Consider the following 20,776-nt stretch of genomic DNA (forward strand, 5'->3'; position numbering starts at 1 on the left):
TTCATTTTGGTCTCTGGAGTTCAGTTCATATTAAGCTTCATTGAAAGTTTTGGCCTGTGTTACATATAATCTGGGATCAATAATATCGATATTAGTTATTATATACCGATATAACCAATATAACGATATTGGTAATTCTTTAGCCCGCCTTAGGTTAGGAAAGAGAGTTATAAGTGAGCTCTTGGTGTAAGTGTGGTATACATGTTTACCTATTTTGGTGGGTAGTGGACACACATATCTCAATACAATACGTTTGGCTTTGAGCACGAGGATACGTAATCATACTAAATAAACGCTTAAAAATTAACAATTCAACCAACTCAACCAGATTTCCAAAAATTTGCCGAAAATTCCATTACAAGCCTAAAACTGTTATATATATATATAGAAATTCATTGTAGCTTCATAAACAGAATAAATTGAGAGGGGGGGGGGTCTATTGAAAAACAAGGGAGGTGCTCTTCATAAAACCGGAGAAACTTTTTAGACTTCGCCTCCCTTAATCTGCTTTAACAAAAATGCCCCAATAAAATTCTCCACCAAGTGAATCGTCTAGTAATTGTGTAATAATTTTTACTAGTAATTTACTTTCAGCCACCTTTCTACTACTAATTGTGTAAAGTTTATTATAGCTAACTTGTGAACATGTCATCTGTGTATTCTAAATCATACTAAAATTCCTTTAATTTTTATACTGTTTATTTTATGTTCGTCACGTTTAATTTCTTATTAGTTTTAAGGTTTTTGGATCTTTTCTGTTTCTCTTTTCTTTACTTGACCTAAAATGAAAAGTCGGTAGGCTTTTCGAAATTTCAATTATCAATCTTAATTGTAAGAGCAATCAGACCGACTAAAATGGTTAAACATTGCATATAATTTCCTTTCGTATATTAGCCCTTGTATAGCTTGACAATGAACGGCGTATCAAAAAAAAAAAAAAAAAAAAATAGTGAATAAAAAAAATTGAATTGAAATTACAATTGTTTAAATTTAAATTAGTTTCAATTAAAGTATAAATTTTCATTTTTATAACTGAAATTTAATTTAAATTTAAAGCTAAACTATATTTTGTTAAAATTTAAATTCTTTTTTTATTATTTAATTAAATTAATTAGCTTAAACACTATCTGAATAAAATAAAATAGAAAATAAACAGAAAATAATAAAAATAGAAAATAACAAAAAAAGAAGATAAACAAGAAGAAAAAAAAGAAAATAATAAATAAAATAGAAAATAAACCATTAAGATAAATAAATGAATAAAGAACTAACCGGGAAAAACGCTATCATCATCAGAATAATCCCCACAGAAAAGGGAACTACCTTTACTCCTTTGATTTGAAAAATTTAACTCTTCACTGGCTTCAGGTCGCTCTCTTTCAGAGTCAAAAAGGAAATCGCTGAATCGGGATGAGACGGTATGATAGGCTATGAATTTCAAGTAGAATTCATTAAATTCGAAGGACATAGGGAACTGCCGTTGTATCTGTAAACAAAGAAATGAGAAAAGTAAGGATTGTCAATAAAGTAAAATAGCAGAAGGATGATTTCTCATATATGCTAAGAAATTGCAGACCAACTAGATCTAACTAGACCAGCTAGACCAACTAAATCTAACCGGTCTGCTAAGAAATTACTTGTTTTATTTTTTTTTTAATCTTGTTGTCTCTAGTTAATATTACATAAAAAAAACTAGTTTTTTTAACTGAAAGTAAGGAGCGACATTAAAACTTAAAACGAACAGAAATTACTCCGTATATGAAATGGGTTGTCCCCTCCGCAATCCCTCGCTCTTTACGCTAAAGCTTTTAGTTGTTTTAAAAAGCAGAATTGTGCAAAGAGTCAACTTTAGCGTAAAGAGCGAGGGATTGCGGAGGGGACAACCCATTTCATATACGGAGTAATTTCTGTTCTTTTTAAGTTTTGAAGTCGCTCCTTACTTGCAGTTAAAAAAACTAGTTTTTTTATGTAATTTCTGAACGTTTTTGAATTAATGCATGTTTGATTTTGGCTCTCCACACATAAATTATTAAAATGAAATTTGCATATTAATTCCTTTTTTGGCTAAATGGCTTTCTCTTAGTTTTGATCAGACGATTTTGAGAAATAAGGGATGGGGAAGGATGCCTAGTTGCCATGCAATTTTTCGGTTACATAAAAAGGCAACTATAAACTTTAATTTTTAACGAATTTTTTTATTAGTAAAAAATATACGTAACTTAACGTAACAAACTTTTATATTTTTTAATCTTTATTATGTATATGAGGGGATTTGTACCCTCGTTAATACCTTGTTCTTTACACCAGATTCTAAGTTTTGTCCAATTCTTTAAGAATGACCCCTGAATCAGAAAGGCCGTAGAATAAATAGTTGAAATTACTAAAAAATACTATAGCATAAAGAGCGAGGTATGTAACTCCTCCTAAATACCTCGCTCTTTATGCTAAAGTATTTTTAGAACCCCTCATATGCGTAATAATCTCTGTTCGTTTTAAGTTTCAATGCTACTCTTTACTTTCAATTGAAAAAACTTTTCCATGTTTATTTTTTCATTGTTTTTTTTTATAGTAATCTTAGAAAATCCTGCGCCCTATTCATTGAATTTCTGTTCCCCCATGACATATTTGTCCAAGGAAAGATCCTCCCACATAGCCTCCTCACCTCAAACCCACCCCTAAAACCAAAAAAAAAAATCCCCTGAAAACGGCTGTACACTTCCCAATAACCATTATTATATGTAAACACTGGTCGAAGTTTGTAACTTGCAGCCCCTCCCACAGGGACTGTGGGGGAGTAAGTCATTCCCAAAGACATAGTTATTATGGTTTTTGACTATGCGGAACAAAATGGCTATCTCAAAATTTTGATCTGTTGACTGTGGAGAAAAAATGAGCGTAGGAGAGGGGCCTAGGTGCCCTCCAATTTTTTTGGTCGCTTGAAAAGGGCACTATAAATTTTCATTTCCGTTAGAATGAGCCCTCTTGCGACATTCTAGGACCACTTGGTCGATACGATGACCCCTTGGAAAAAAAAACAAAAAAAAAAACAAACAAATAAACACGCACCCGTGATTTGTCTTCTGGCAAAAAAAAATACGAAATTCCACATTTTTGTAGATAGGAGCTTGGAAATTTTGCTATAGGGTTCTCTGATACGCCGAATACGATGGTGTGGTTTTCGTTAAGATTTTGTGACTTTTAGGAGGTGTTTTCCTCTATTTTCTAAAATAAGGCAAATTTTTTTGTAACTTTTGATGACAAAGACTAAATTTGATGAAACTTATATATTTAAAATCAGCATGAAGATTTGATTCTTTTGATGTATATTTTAGCATCAAAATTCCGTTTTTTAGAGTTTCGTTTACTATTGAGCCGGGTCGCTCCTTACTACAGTTCTTTACCACGAACTGTTTGATTGCTTTTAAAGACAGAGTAGCTGATATTTCTTTCCACCATAAGATAACTATAATAAAAAAAGAAATACATATGCTTTCAAAATTATTTTAAGGATATCAAAGTTCATTCATGGCTTCAGCCCTCTTATAAAAATTATCAACTTTTACTGCATCTTTACTCAGTTAATTGACATGGTATTACTCCATTTAACTCCCATTCCGAAGAGTGTGGGCAACTTATAACGGTGGGAAGTGGCGATAGTGTTTACAAAACATACATTAACACCATCGAGCGTTTGGCGTTTTTAACATTTTTTTTAATGTAATAATAAGAAAAATTATGTTTTAATTAATGTAATTGGCGTAGTAATAAGTGTCTGATCTCAGTTTGTGATTAAATAAAAAAAACAAGTATTTTCAAATGAAAGTAAGGAGCGACATTACAACTTAAAACGAACAGAAATTACTCCGTATACGAAAGGGGCTTTTCTTCCTCAACGCCTCCCTCTGTACGCTAAAGTTTGACTCTTTCTCTTAGCTCTACTTTTTTAAAAAGGAAAAAAGTTTAGCGTAAAGAGCAGGGCGTTGAGGAAGAAAAGCCCCTTTCATATACGGAGTAATTTCTGTACGTTTTAAGTTGTAATGTCGCTCCTTACTTTCATTTGAAAAAAACTTGTTTTTTTTATTTAATTTTTGGACGTTTTATAATTCATGCATGTTTTGATCTTGGCTCTCCGCACATAAATAATTAAAACAAAATTTGCATATTAATTCTCTTTTTGGCTAAATGGCTCTCTCAAAGTTTTAATCGGAAGATTTTGAGAAAAAAGGAGAGAGAGAGGAAGCCTAGCTGCCCTCTAATTTTTTGATTACTTAAAAGGAAACTAGAATTTTTAATTGTTTTACGAAAATTTTCATTAGTAAAAAATATACGTAATTTACGAATTAACTTACGCAACGAACTTCTATATTCGTATATTTTTATAGCGTATATGAGGGAGTTCACCCCTCGTCGATACCTCGCTCTTTACACTAAAGCCTACATTCTGTCCAAATTCCTTAAGAATGACCCTTGAATCACAAAGGCCGTAGAATAAATAGTTGAAATTACTAAAAATACTTTCGCGTAAAGAGCGAGGTATTACGAGGAGGTAAACCCCTCATATGCGCAATAATTTCTCCTCGTTTTAAGTTTTAATGCTGCTCCTTACTTTCAGCAGAAAAAACTTCTCATATTTATTTTTTCCTTGTTTTTTTAAATAATACAAAAAAATCCTGCGCCCCCTTCATTGAAAGTCTCTTCCCCCATGAGAAGTTTTTCCATGGAAAGATCCTCCCGCGTAACCCCCCCCCCACCTCAACTCTCCCTCCCAAACCAAAAAAAATCCCCCTGAAAACGTCCGTACACTTCCCAGTAACCATTACTATATGTAAACACGGGTCAAAGTTTGTAACTTGCAACCCCTCCCAGGGAGACTGCGGGGTAGTAAGTCGTCCCCAAAGACATAGTTATTAGGTTATTTGACTATGGTGAATAAAATGGCTATCTCAGAATTTTGATTCGGTGACTTTTGGGAAAAAATGAGCGTGGGAGGGGGCCTAGGTGCCCTCCAATTTGTTGGTCACTTAAAAAGGGCATTAGAACTTTTAGTTTCCATTAGAATGAGCCCTCCTGCGACATTCTAGGACGACTGGGTCGACACGATCACCCCTGAAAAAAAACAAAAAAAAACAAACAAACAAACAAAGAAAAAAAAAAACGCATCCGTGATTTGTCTTCTGGAAAAAATGCGAAATTCCACATTTTTGTAGATAGGTGCTTGAAATTTCTACAATCAGGTTCTCTGATACGCTGAATTTGATGTTGTGATTTTCGTTAAGATTGTATGACTTTTAGGGGGTGTTTTCCCCTATTTTCTAAAATGAGGCAAATTTTCTCAGTCCGTAACTTTTGATAGGTCAGACTAATCTTGATGAAAGTTATATATTCGAAATCAGCATTAAAATGCGATTTTTCTTATGTAGCTATTGGTATCCAAATTCAATTTTTTAGAGTTTTGGTTACTATTGAGCCGGGTCGCTCCTTACTACAGTTCGTTACCACGAACTGTTTGATAAAAGAAAAACGATAACTAAGCTTGAAAAAAATACCAGGAGACACATATACTAGATGACGTTGGTGTTTTGTCAATACTAGCTCCAGATTCCACTCTTACATGTAACCCATTTTCCTTCTCATTCATTAAGTGCTATATTCCCTTTTATTATGAGATTTTGTGACATCTACATAGAAAGAACAATATTTGTTAACATTTAATTCATTAGTTTCAGAGCTATCCCAAAGACTACCTACTTATTAGTACTTGTTATTAGTACTTATTAGTAGCAAGTGTTTGATTTTAACTTTTAAAAAAATGACTACAGAGGTTGAAAAAATACCAAGGGTCGTCTAACGCTCGATGGCATGGAGAGTTTTTCTTTATCAACACTGGCACTGATTCTCATTCTTATAAGTTACCCATCCTCTTTAATATATCCATTCATCGTGCTAGAGCTATGATATTAGTTTTCCATTGAGAATAAGTTAAACTTGTTTAAAATATAGTGATTTTTTCCTTATATTATAGATTTCAAAATGTGTAATACATTCAATATGAAATATAATACAAATTAGACAAAAAAACTAATTCGGTAGATGATTAAGATGAATTTCAGGTATCCAATGGTGCCACAATTGTTGCGTTAATTTCGGTCATTAAAACTATAGAACTAATAAAAGATCTGAACAGGCGAAATATCTATGTATTTGTTTATCTTCTTTTCCTTCATACTGGCTATAGACCCATTTGCTTATCTAGAAATGAATTCCTTTGAAAAGTAGAATTGCAGAAAAATAAATACCAAAACGTTAAACAGGGAACATATACCTAAAGTTAGAAAATACCTTATATATGGCAAAGCAACCAGGCCTTAAATAAAGCTCTACCGTACCATGTATCACCCTTAGCTAATTTACCTGTTCCTGTTTCATTTAGCAACAATACACAAGGTTACGTAAGGTTTTATTAATAGTATCAGAGCAAGGTCATAGGTAAGACATTACCGCGCAGTGGTAAAATTACAGTACTACTTAACGCATTGTTGTCAACTGGATTTATACCCAGAAGATAAATAAAGCAAACAGCAGAAAAAGAAAACAAATGCAGGAAAATCTTTCTAGAATGATTTTATGAAGTCAATAATACAAAATAATAAGCTCTTGAAAATTAAATTTGAAAGAGTAGGATTCAGAAGCATAAAAATATGGCAAGCAGCTTGATAGCAAGAAGAATAAAGGCTATACTTGTTGCAGCAAAGATATGAAGAACTTCGTGCTGTTTTGACTATAAATCTACTTTGAATCCCCCCTCCAGCATTGCAATCTGCTAAATTAAGTTGAACAAACTAAATTGTCGAAATAAGATGAATAAAGAAGTAAAAGTAAAACAAAAAATTTCGAAGGATAAGGTTAATTACCTTAGCAAAATAACTCTAAGAAAGAAGAAAGGCTAAAGAACGAGGGCATAGTTTTAATTCCGAAAAAAAAAAAACAGATATTCATCTGCCCTTTCTAAATATAAACAAAAAAACCGGATTGAAGAATCCTGGGTATGCCTACCTCTGCCACTTGAAGAAAAATGTAAATATGTCCATTGTTTTATTATTGTCTATAAATCATGGCAAGAGACCTCGTTATTTGGGAGTTTTTCTTGATCCCCTTTTGTCATTTCATAATCATATCGAGTATTTAAGATTAGAAATTGCTCAAAATATTGGATCGATGTATCGTGTGACGAATGTTTTTCCTTTTACCATTTTAAAAATAATTTACTACTCTCTAATTGCTTCTCATTTGAATTACTGCTCAGTTGTATATCTTAACACATTTTGGAAGAATATAAAACCCTTACAGGTACTACAAAATAGGGCAATAAGAATACTTGGAAATTTTTTACATCGACCTTCAAAACGTGAAAATGTTTCGAAAACTAAAACGTTATTCCTTTTCTTAAATTTGTTAGATTTAAATGGTATAAAAGTATTAAATACTTCAGCAAGGTATTTTCAAATCCAAAATTTAATAATTATTTCTGTGATCAATCTCTGTCAATTTTACTTCCTCGTTCGGATTGTCGGAGGTCTGGGATGCACCGAATTCCTTTTGTAAGTTCTGAAAGGTCAAGGTTTTCGATTAGGTGCCAAACACCCTTCATTACAAATAAGTATAAGCTGAATGACAGAATTCGTTTTGATCCATTCCAAAAATCTCAGCTAAATTTAAAAAAGCAAATATTAAAGAATGTTTGCTAAAATTTTGAGTATTCACCACTGATGATGGAAAATTATATTATTTGATCTTCTTCTTTGTGTGTTTTTGTTTTTGTGTCCCTGTGTTTGGGATGGCCTCCCACACCCCTCATGTCCGATATTTATTCATTTAATTATCCTTGTTACTTTTCTTTTATGAGCTTTTTTTTCTATTTTGTTTGTCTTTTGCCGTGTTAAATTTTGGAATCATTATTATGGTGAGATGTTGATATTTTTTCTATGTTTTGCACTGTCCCAGCCTTACGAGCTTTGCTCTCTGTTGGGGCATAATATTGTTTTGGTGTTTTTTAAGTTGAATAAAGAAAAAGTTGAAGTTGAAGACATTTAAAATTTACAAATCAAAATTAATCTTTTAACTGACTTTTTCAGTTCGAGTTGGACTCAACTAACGAGTTGCTCGTTAGTCTTGGCGGAATGTAGCCAAACAAGAATCGATTCATTTTGGCGTGGCTGTAACATTTAAGGGGAAGTTTTGCTTAAATACCCAAAAGGTTGAAGGACTTTAAAGCCACCAAAAGAACTTCAATCGAACCTAAAGATGGGCTCTAATTTCATCCCAGAGAAAAGAATGAACCAGCTGCCGAAACGAAGGAAGATGAGGAGATGAACTTCAGAATAAGTAGCTATTCAAGCATCCAAAATGGATCTAACTTCATGGGAAGATAAAGATGAGATTAAATATCATTCTAGAGAAAACAATGAACCAAAACCATCCAATGAGGCTATGTTTATTAATGCTCCGGCCAGCAAAAACAAGAAACAAAAACAAAAAAGTGAGGTCCGTCAGCACTTGCGGCAAAGCAAAAAAAAGAAGAAAAACAGAGAAATACACTAAGTTTGAAAGCATGTTAAAGAAAGATGTTATCAAATTCCAACTCGAACTGAAAACAGAATTTGGCTAGGAACAAGAGTGAGGCGAAAACAGAAAAAGTAAATCCGAATGAATCATGTCCTAATGAGACTAAGGATGCTGCTCAGACTCAAGTAGAAGTAGCGACTAAAGAAGCAGAAGCCAATTTCTGTACTTCAGAGCCAAAAACAGCTGATGTAACAGTAGATAACTGATAACTTGTGTATGGTGAGGGTCAAGAAGAAACTAGTGTGTCTGGAACCAATAAATAATCTATCAAAGAGGTGGAAAAGCCTGGTATAGTAGAAAAAGTCTAACAGTAAAGTATTTCCATTGAAGTATCTTTTAGTATTTAGTAGATAGGTTTTAGTTTATAATGACCAAGTAATTAAATTTCTTCATTGTTTTAACTTTTGTGTTTTTTTGTCTTTTTTTAGCACTTCAATAGGTACTGTCTGAAAGGTTCTGTGTTTCTTTGCAAACAAGAGCACATTAAAGTGACAAGAGTAGAATTCCAAACACTAGTAAAGCAAAAAATGGATATTGTAGTGTACACATCAAATACAAAAATAACAAACACATAAATTTTTTTTAAAGGAGTATTTCGACTTGTATACTCAGTTAGAATCACATTCCCACATGCATCTTTATTAGAGTTCATGTTTTTCTGACGATTTTGGTCTTAAGTCGAATGTTTTAGGATAATTAGAACAGAAAATACTAATGAAGGGCTCTAAACTCACAGGACTCTAGACTGACAGGATTAGCTATTATGAACATTCACCAAAATTTTGAAGTAGACGTCGACCGTGTAATAAATAAATATAGTGGGAGTAGAAATAAAGAAATATAGGCGTTTTCTTGTAAAATTTTGAATTCTGTAAATTAAGCTAAATATGTCAAACTTTAAGAAGTGAGTAGATGAGCTACGTTGTTATGAAAAGTGAAATTATGATAAGTAAATTTTTGATATTTGTCAAAGTTGACTCTGTTTATCAAAACTCTATTTAGAAAAATAAATATGGCGGGAGTAAACATAGAGGAATAGGCTTCTTCTTATAAAATTGTGAATTCTGTAATTTAAGCAAAATATCGTAAACTTTCAAAAGCGAAAAGATACGCGAAGTTTTTATGAAAAGTAAAATTTTGATTAGTAAATTTTTGAGATTTTGTCAAAGTTGACATTGTTTATTAAAGCACTATTTTTAAAAAGAAACAGTGATTAGTTAATGCTTTACTGCCTATATTTAAAGCCCTCGTTTTAAATATATTCTATGTATTTCTATCTCTATGTTCTATTTTCCTTGTTAAACCCGTAAAAGGAACTAGTATTTAATGTTTAATACATATTTACGAGTATAAAAGTTATATCTTAATCCTCTTTTCATACTCTTAATTACTATCATAATTACTAAGCAATGTCATAAAGTTATGCAAGATGCCAAATGGTTTGACCTATAAAAATAATTACAATGATTGCAAGACCCCAAAAGATGGTTCAAGACAATATATTTTTTTGTTTTTATTTTTTGACAATACAGAGCTTAAGTCATTTATTATAGTGGTCAGAAGTGCAAAGGCAAACAATTATGCAGAAAATATTAAATATCATCTTTTTTTATAAATGATCATCAGGTTTTTATTTTTTTATTGCGGGGTGGATTTTACAACATAATAATTTTTGTATCAATATTCCTATATCATTTTAATTTTAATAGATTTATTGAAACTTCAACCCTCACCAGATTTTAGATAAAATTTACGACTATTTCCACTACCTACCTACAACGCATAATTGTCGAGGTTCCCTTTAAATTACTGGTATTGCTTTGTTCCCAAGTTTATCGAAGCAACCCATTATGCGCCCCCCCCCTAAAGAAAATCCGGGATCCGACCCTGATTCTTGTTACCATGCAACCACGCAACATGTTACACTTTGCAACGATATTTTTAAAAACTTGAGTGATATTTTCAACTGTTGGCTTTGAATAAACAATTGAATAGACAACGCAAAAAGTACGAACGGTGTCATTTTTTCAACATGGTTTTTGATTTGAAGCATTTTCTCACGCCCAAAATTTAACAATTCCTGTGGTGGTAGAGACAAAAAAAAAGAAAAAAAGATTTTCTTTTTTGCGATTTCCTACACTAAGGGACTAGAATGATATTTAAAGGAAAACTATGCACACTCACAGAAATTTTTTAAAATGGATGAATACACTGTTTTTGCATAAGCCTAACATGATTTTGAAATATAATTTTTGAAAACAACAGAAGTCCAACCTTAACGCAACAGAAAAACATGTCTTAAGAGTCATCCCAGGACACATAAACACCATATGATTAGAATATGTGGATCGTCCCAACTATATTCCTTTTTTACTTTAAAAATATCTCCTACAAGACCAAAGAAACAATCTTGCATACAACACACACACAATTCCGGCGAAATTTGAATACTGTGTCTGTCACAAGCAGTTATGGTGACAAAAGTTAAAATAGTGATAGATGTCGGTTCTACTGGTGCTACATTAACCTTTGGTCATGTTTTAGGGCTCCCCTGTACCTAATAACAACCCACTCTTCCACTTTGAGCTTTGAGACACCATAGCGGAGTGCATTATACACTGGACCGGCAATCCTATGGCCTTAAGATTTGGGTTCATATACTGATGCGCTAATACCAAAGTACTAACTTTTTGTGGGATTATTGGTGTGACTAAAAATTCGGCCGGTTGGGGTGAGGAAGCACTGGGCCTTTAAAACCTAAGTCTCCATCAAGTTGGATACACACAAACATAAAAGTGAGCTGCCAGGATGTTAAGATAGTCAAGTAGGTCACCTAAGTTGATACAATTATCAGCTCAGTTGGTAATCTAGAAGGAGAGATATCAGCAAGGGCAGCAAACTTGAATGCGTTCTTCTGCCACCGACTTCTCAGAATATTTCACACACCACAGATCAGCCACATCAGAAGAGGACGAATCTACTGCACCTCAGTTGCTATTATTGCGCTGTAGTCGACAGTCTTGGCCCAAGACTCAGACAATGACAGTAGATGCTGTCCAGACGAAACTATCGCTGCTCTGGTGCGATCATCTACTTTGTCTTCTTCTCAAGCACTCTTTCAACTTACCGTTGACGACTTTGATACAACTGCAAACGGCTGGACGTGCAACCACACACGCAAAGGACAGACGTCATCTACGGTGGACACACTACCCGGAGTATCAACCCTAATTAAGCTTAAGCTTTTAATTACTTTTTAATTAAGCTTTTAATTACCCTCGACAGACCACTCAGGAGAAGACAAACAGCGCTGATGTCTGTATTTTTTTTACACTGGCGACGTTGCCAATCAAGAGCTTTTAGTCAAAATAAGTCAAGTATATAAATTTATAACCGCCAAGTACGCCAAATAACAAAAGAGACAACTTATTCTTGTCTTTTTCATTTTTGGGTTCTATTGTCACAATATTACCGCAAAAATGAAAAACTTGAGCGATACCGAAAACCTATTAATTTTGGGAGAGATATAATTAACAATAGCTGATTGAAAATAACCAAAATATACTAGAAATCACCAAGTTTACCAAGTTCAAAATCGCCAATATCAAACAGTTCGTGGTAACGAACTGATGTCTCAGTTCGTCTCACTTATTTCATAAGTGATATGAAATAAGTGATATATGAATATTAGTGATATCATAAGTGATGTCTCACTTATTTTTACTAAAAGCTCTTGATTGGCAACGTTGCCAGTGTAAAAAAAATACAGACATCAGCGCTGTTTGTAGCGCTGTAGTAAGGAGCGACCCGGCTCAATAGTAAACGAAACTCTAAAAAACGGAATTTTGATGCTAAAAGGTACATCAAAAGAATCTAATTTTCATGCTGATTCTAAATATGTAAGTTTCATCAAATTTATCTTTGTCATCAAAAGTTACGAGCCTGAGAAAATATGCCTTATTGTGGAAAATAGGGGGAAACACCCCCTAAAAGTCAAAGAATCTGAACAAAAATCACACCATCGCATTCAGCGTATCAGAAAACCCTGAAGAAAAAATTTCAAGCTCCTACCTACAAAATGTGGAATTTCGTATTTTTTGCCAGAAGACAGATCACGGGTGCGTGTTTATTTTTATTTATTTTTATTTTATTTTTTTTCCAGGGGTCATCGTATCGACCAAATGGTCCTAGAATCTCCCAAAAGGGCTCATTATAACAGAAATGAAAAGTTCTAGTACCCTTTTTAAGTAACCAAAAAATTGGAGGGCACCTAGGCCCCCTCCCACGCTCATTTTTTTTCCAAAGTCAACGAATCCAAATTTTGAGATAGCCATTTTGTTCCGCATAGTCGAAAACCATATTAACTATGTATTTGGAATGACTCACTCCCCAGCAGTCCCTGGGGGAGGGGCTGCAAGTTACAAACTTTGTCCAGTGTTTATATACAGTAATGGTTATTGGGAAGTGTACAGACGTTTTCAGGGGGATTTCTTTTTTGGTTTGGGTTGGGGTTGAGGGGAGGGGGTTATGTGGGAGGATCTTCTCTTGGAGGAATACGTCATGGGGGAAGAGAAATTCAATGAAAAGGGCGCGGGATTTTCTAGCATTACTATAAAAAAAAACAATGAAAAAGTAAACATTGACTAGTTTTTTTCCATGTTTTTAAACATGACTAGAGACATTAAAACTTAAAACGAACAGAAATTACTCCGTATATGAAATGGGTTGTCCCCTCCGCAATTCCTTGCTCTTTACACTAAAGTTTGACTCTTTACCACAATTCTACTTTTTAAAACAATTAAAAACTTTAGCGTAAAGAGCGAGGGATTGCGGAGAGGACAACCCATTTAACATACGGAGTAATTTCTGTTCGTTTTGAGTTTTAATATCGCTCCTTACTTTCAGTTTAAAAAACTAGTTTTTTTTATTTAATATTAAGAAAGAAAAGAGGGATCTTCAGCACAAGAAATAATACAAAGTTAAACAAACAAAAAAATTGACTAGTAATATCACCGATGAATTATTTCAATACGGAATACATTTTTATTAACTGTAGCAGTAAGTGAGAATTAAAAGGCTGACAAATTTTATTTTATTTTTGCGTATAAGAAATTTACCTGGTGAACGACATTCAAAAAAAGCAAAAACACAAGAGTGAATATGCTGTTCTGAGTTGAGCCATCTTGTCCACTATTATGAGCAAAGCGATGACCAAATGCAAGCCACTCCTTGTCAATCAAATCTCTGAATCCATCTAATGTACGATAATGAGAGTCTAAGCATAACTGTGCAATTGAAGTTATCTGAAATGGATAATAAAATCATTGTCATCATGATTTTATCCTCAATGACAAAATCATTGGGTGCAAGCTTTAAAATCCAGAAAGCTTAAGTTCACTTCTTAAATTCACTTTTATTTTAAGTTTTACCTTCAATTACATGGATTACATTTTTTTATTTATTTATTTGGATGCTCCAAAAGAAAAAAATAAACATATTAAGAATCGACAAACGAAAAACTAAAAAATTTTCATTATTATTTTGTTTCTTTTTCTCAGTGCGGATTTAATTCATTCGTATTAAAACCGTTAGCATTATTCAAGGCATATCCAAGGGTAGGGTTGAGAGTTTGATCCCTTCCCCCCATAAAAAAATATTTGCCCGTCTCGTAAAAACGTAACAAAAATTACAAAATTTTTTTTTAATGCGTTCTTTTTTATATTCGGCCTTTCGAAGCGCCCACGTATCAGAATTATGCTGGTACTGTCATAGCTTCCAGTATTCTGATTTGGGTTGGCAGATTTTTCTTACTGAAATTCAAAATCTTTTTCAACGATGCAAGAACGCTGTGGGCCTCGGCTATTCTGCTTCAAAAGAAAAGCACAAGTCCCGAAAATATTAGCAATCATCTTATCCATAAGGCACTACAGTTTTGTTTTATTTCGTTAAACACATATTTGAATAATAAAAACATGTGAATATTTCAGTTTCAAATCAGGAAACCTCTATCAAAGTAAAGAAAAAAAAGCCACTTTCTTCCCTTTTTTTGGGAAAAAAGAAACAAAAACCAGTATAAACAAAAAATGAAAAAACACAAACGTTAACCAAGAGAGAAAGACGAGAAACTCAAATTTAAATAAAAATCTAAATCACGCAAGAAAGCCCAAAACCAGAATGTCTGCTATTCTAAAAAAAGCTTTAATCTCGCTTAAATACTTAAACTCCCTTCGCCACCCTTCGTCATTAGTCGCTCACACATTCGCTTCAAATTGTCCTTCACAGCACACCTTTGGCAATAAAAATCCTCAGATGTACGCCTCTTCCAAGATGAAAAAAGCGACATGGAGGACAGAAGAAAACGTGACTCGCCTGCATCAAGGCAGACGTAAGCCCACTCGGTGGTTTCAAGAAATATATACAAAGATAGGATGAGTGCTGGCTCGAATTGATTTAGCTAATCACGAACGACCGAGGCTATTGACCTACCACAATGACGAAGCTACTGGACGCCAGGGAGAGCTAAGATGCTTGAGTCCTGCTATAAGTAAGTAAGTATTCAGATTTTTTTTATTACTAAAAGATAGTGTGTTTGGTGTGATGGTGTGTTAGATGTACGCCTCTTCCAAGATGGAAAAAGTGACATAGAGAATAGAAGAATCGCCTGCATCAAGGCAGACATAAACCCACTCGGTGGTTTCAAGAAGTATATACGAAGATGGGATAAGTGCTGGCTCGAATTGGTTTAGCTAATCACAAACGACCGAGAATCTTGGCTTACCACAATGACGAAGCTACTGGAAGCCAGGGAGAGCTGAGATGCTTGAGTCCTGCTACAAATAAGCAAATATTCAGATTTTTTATTATTAAAAGATGGTGTGTTTATTTTTTGTCCACTGTCTTGTTTAAAATATTGCACCCGTTTTTCTATGTTTTCATTTGTTTAAGGCTTTAAATAGAAAGGCATTGTGGCCTAAGAAATTATTTGAAAATATTTTAAAATTAACAGCAAGAGCCATCCGTTTTAATCTTACATTTTCCCAGCTACTTATTAACTTTAATCTCGAGAGTAGATCAGTGTTCTTAAACCAAATTGGAAAGTTAGTTACACATATAAAACATTCGGAAAAAGAAACTGATAAAAATGAACAATTAATACACTTCTCTATGTCTCTAATATAATACAAGACAATTTAGTAGCCTCATTTCATTTATGTCAACATGTCAAAAATACCAATATCATTTAACAATTTCCAAGAAAATTTGATTGAATTAGTTTGAATTACATTCCCATAAGCATGTGTGCTGAATTGAAAAAAAAAACTACAGAAAAAAGTTTACAATAAACAATAAAAAAGGGCTGAACAAGGGCTCCAACACATTAAAACACTCAGGGCTTTAAATTTCCCGATACCATACTATACCTACCATTCACTTTAAATACTGTACTTACTGTACCATACTATACTTTAATTTAGACCCTAAATTGTAAGATACCATATTATACTACCATTTTCGTGTTTATCAACAACGAGGATTTCATCACGACAATGAATGGGAAGATTCTCTATCATAATACAAACTAAAACGATTTGATTCTTAAGTCATTGCACCAATTTCATAATTACTATAATATATTATTATATATTGTAATCATAATTATTATAGTATATTATAATTTTTTAACAATTTTCTAGTAAATTGAGAATATTTAGTAAATTGTTCTATTCCGTTCCAATCTTGTCCCCCATTCGTTGCTTTACCTCCAGGTACGAAAGGATCTTTGTCCCCTTCATTACAAAAAAACTTTCTTTTTTATTGTTTGGTACTGATGTTACCGAAGTTTGTATTTCCTTGGCTGGCTTCGTCCCCCCTTTTTTATATGTCCCTTTAACTGCCTTTTTTAAATGCACATAATACCAAATTTGGTATTTTATGATCTACGCCCTACTTAATGTTCTTCTAATATGTTTTTCTGACGCTCAATTCTAATGAAACATACCCGCGTATGATAAAATGTATTACTTTAGAAACAAAATCGGGTTAAATATTTGTAAATTAGAGCGAGGGGAGGATAAATTATAGAGGGTCTGCATACCTACTGTGTTAGATACAATCATTCTGCATATTATGTAGTAAGAACTCTTTTCTAACTTCACACTGTTTAATACTTTTTCCCCCTCCCCTAATGTGCAAATATATAGCCCAAATTATATATATTTGCATCTATTCTGTCTCTTCTGTTTGTCTTGTCTCACGCTAAGCTGCAAAAGACTAACAAAAAAACCGGTTCTGCAAATGAATGAATGAACAACTAGAGCGGTAGAGCGTAGATCATACAAGTACCTGTAATGCTTTTAGTTTTACTAATTTTTTATCATTCGAACTTAATATGACTCTTTGTATTTTATTCACTTTGACAAGGCATGATTTTTCATTCTAAAATTGCTGATTTGGTTTTGTTTACCAGTTTTTTTTGTTTTCTAGCTTTTTTATGATTTATTTGCTTGTTTTGCTTTTTATGTTCTCAAAACTCAAATTCAGCCCTTTGGGACTTGTGATAAAAATTTTCGAAATGAATATCTTGTCAGTTGTTTCAGAGACGAATTGAGAATCTAAGGAAGCATTTCTATTCGCTCTCTTTTAGGCTATATATTATTTGATTTAAACATCTTTGTAGTTTTTTTTACACTTTTTTCCAGGCAATTTTTATGAGCTATAGATTTTCATGCTTTTTCTTATTTTTTTTTTTTTTTTTACAGAGCCATCAACATAATCTTTGTGCAATTTATGTACTAATTTTGTATTCTAAACAGTGTTTATAGTGCTATCACATAACTAATTACTGAAGTATCTCTATGAAATGGAAACAAAATAAGGCCTAAAAAGATCTGATGTGATATATTTACCATTTGCCACAACCAACAACTTGCTGCGGCACCATGGCACTTAAGGTCAACACAGCTAAGCACGCTGCTTCTCCATACAAATCAATTAAAAGCCCCCCTCTTTACTCCCTCCCGAAAAGGTGCCTAAAGGTAAAAGAAAAGTTTTGGAACATCAAAGCAACTGCCACAAAACCTCAGCAATGAGGATAGAGCAGACTAAATCTAAACATAAATACCTCAATATCTATAATCTATACAAATATTTCGAGATAAGGGCACCCAAAGATTAAAGTTGCCTAAAATTGAATTTATTAATTTTGATTATAGTTTTGTATGACCAATCGGAAATGATTGAAAATCCAATTCACAATTTAAACTACAGTAACCCTATGGCAAAAGCTGAGAGGCTTAAAGGATATGGTTAACAGTGGCCTAACCAATACAGAGTGGGCTTGACTCACTGCTGTAATGGAAGGGGCGCAATATTTTTAGAGGACTTCAGCAACGGCTGACATATCTCTGCCAAAGCGCAATTCCGATGCAAGTTCGTAAACCTACGGAAACAAATGTATTTCAGCTTCGCTGGGATACCTACAATTACTACTACCAACATCTCATTGTGGCAAAAAGCTACCAAAAGCCAGCAAAGCTGCACACACTCCTACTCAACCCCATTTCCACCTAATATCACCGCGTAGAAATAAAAAAAAAGATTTAGGTCTCTTTAAAATTTAACCTTCCAATCATTAATAGATGAAAATCATAGAAAATAGTAACGAGGACCACGCTGTCTTTCCATCACAAACAAAGAAACACTTGGAAAACAATAGGAAAAATTTCCCCAAGACAATGGAATTCAATTCAGTGGAATACTTCAACCCTACGTCCAAGAGCCGCCCTCAGCACAACACAAGCAAAAATATAAAAAAGAAACTTGCAATAAACTGTGAACTTTATAACTACAAATGTTTTTTAAAAAAACTTTTAAAACAGCCCTGGCATCCTTACTTCAACGACAATCAACCAGGACTGATAGATAAAGTGAGTTGAGATAATAAAATTCATTAAAACGAAATAAGAAAAAGTTAAATACACGCTTTCGAAGCTAATCTTGCTTTTTTGGCAGCTAGCCTTAAAGGTGTTTTTGCTACAGGTTAACTACTATTATCTATTGGTTTAGTAAAATATTTTTTTGATCATTTTTAATTAAATTTGTGCATACAGAATTTAATGAATGTTCCTCTAAGTCCCTATTTAACTCTCTGTTTTATGCCCGAATTATTACTATTGAGAGAAGATTTTTCAAAAATTATTTTGTGGCTGGGGTTATCAAAATATGGCTCCCTAAAGTAGAATCAAAGGAGTTATTAGAACTATTAGAAATTAATGCTTCGTCTATGTTTTTTTTTGTGCTGGTGTAGGCGTTTTTCGAAATTTTGATAGATTCTGCCAACATAGCAATTGCCACAGTCATATGGTATTTGATAAACCCCTCTTTGGCGAGTACCTGGGGTTTTATCTTTCCCATATTTTAAGAAACTTGTGATTTTAAAATTATTAGTGAACACTACATACAGATTATTTTTTTTGCAATTATATTTTTAATTTTGTTGCGTTTTTTACGATGCGTGGAAGATAGATTCTATTTGTGAGCTTGCCAGGAGCCTCAAATTGTGAAAGATCCTTGATTTTACAGGAGTATATTTTTAGTTTACGGCTAAGGCCATTATTTACAAAAAGAATGGGATATCCGTTACCAAAAAAATATGTCTGATAAAATGTGTTTCTGCATTTATGCACAAATCGTAGCAAATTTTCAGGGCACGATCATTGAGAGAAGTTACAATTGTTCTTTTAATTCGTTCCTTTAATTTTAATCTCGTTTAATTTGATTAGATTTAAAATGAAAAGGTATATATTTTTTTCGTTGGTTTTCTGATATAGTATTGATCCTGTTACAAAAAGGCCTTTAAACCTTGCTAACAAAAAAGCAAAATTAGCTTTGGAAGGGTGTATTTAATTAACTTTATTTCGTCTGAATAAAGTTTATCATCTAACCTCGCTATATTTATCAGTCTTGGTTGAGCCTCGTTGAAGTATGGATACTAGGGCTGTTTTAAAAGTTTTTTAAAACTTTTTAGGTTTAAAGTTCCATTTTGATGTTTGTTTCTTTTTGTATGTTTTTACTTATGTTGTGCTGAGGACGGCCCTTGGACATACGGCCTAAGAATTCGCTGAATTGAATGCCACTGTCTTGAGGAAAATTTTCTCTATTGTTTTCTAAGCATATTTCTTTGTTTGTGACCATTATAGAGCATCCTTTATATTTAATGCTTTTGGTATCTATTCCCCTACACCCAATAGGCTGTATGGAGATGACAACCATAAAAAATACCCCCCCCCCCAAATAACTACAGAACACAGAAAAATACCCAGTTTAATACGAACAAAACATATATAAGGATATGAGGTTCAGAAATTGCACAATAGTTATTGATAGCACAACTTCTCAAGAACTGGAAAGATGGATGCGAAATAGATAGATAGTCATGTAATACTTAGCTTCAACGAATAAAAAGTTATGGTTGAACTATTTATATTCTTATACCAAAATTGAATGAGACTAAATGTACCTGAGGTGTGGCATCCCAGCCATCTTCCAGTGCCACCAGTACAGAAGCACCCTGAATATCAAGAAGATCAACTACTGTTCCAGCCACCTGTAGGATATTGTGGGTACAATCAAGCCACTTGGAGGATTCAATTCTTTTATACAAGCCTTGATCTGATTCAGATACTAAGTTGCTGGGAACACAGGATTGCATCAGCTTCTTGAAAGATACTCTGATTTGTCTTGCGTCTGGATATTCAACACCAATGAAATCGGTCTTAGGATAAATATCTTTCATTTCCTAGAAAGAAAAAAAAAACTAAGCCCTACTTTGAACATATATTCAAACAGGTGTCAAACAAAAATATCTAATGAATTTGTTGTTACATTTGGGACAATTCTTCTATGTCACAGCAATGCGTATTTTGTATTGTATTCAGCAGTCTATAGCTCACTAACAATGACCTATAAAGGAGATAAAAATTCGAAAATATTTTTTAATTTAGAGGGTATAAAACAGAGAAGAAAAGTTCCTTGGAAGTTTGCAAAATTTTTCAAAGCTTGTAACAAAAAAAACCTATTTTCTAGCGCACTGAATAGTATCAAAGTAATATGAAACATTGTGTGTCTTCTAGTTTTCTAGGAAGATCTACTAGAA

The 20,776-nt window shown here is 33.3% G+C and overlaps 1 protein-coding gene across 1 annotated transcript in view; it reads right to left on the minus strand.

Annotated features, from left to right (window-relative positions):
• LOC136041890 (myotubularin-related protein 5-like) overlaps window positions 1-20,776 on the minus strand; it is an 88,396-nt gene that overhangs the window by 29,576 nt on the left and 38,044 nt on the right. Inside the window, 3 exon segments of the mRNA XM_065726682.1 lie at window positions 1,273-1,486; window positions 13,740-13,925; window positions 20,141-20,419. Of these exon segments, the coding sequence (XP_065582754.1) occupies window positions 1,273-1,486; window positions 13,740-13,925; window positions 20,141-20,419 (679 nt within the window).

Source organism: Artemia franciscana, unplaced genomic scaffold (genome assembly GCF_032884065.1).
Source record: "Artemia franciscana unplaced genomic scaffold, ASM3288406v1 PGA_scaffold_49, whole genome shotgun sequence".
In the NCBI taxonomy this organism is placed as follows: Eukaryota; Metazoa; Arthropoda; class Branchiopoda; order Anostraca; family Artemiidae; genus Artemia; species Artemia franciscana.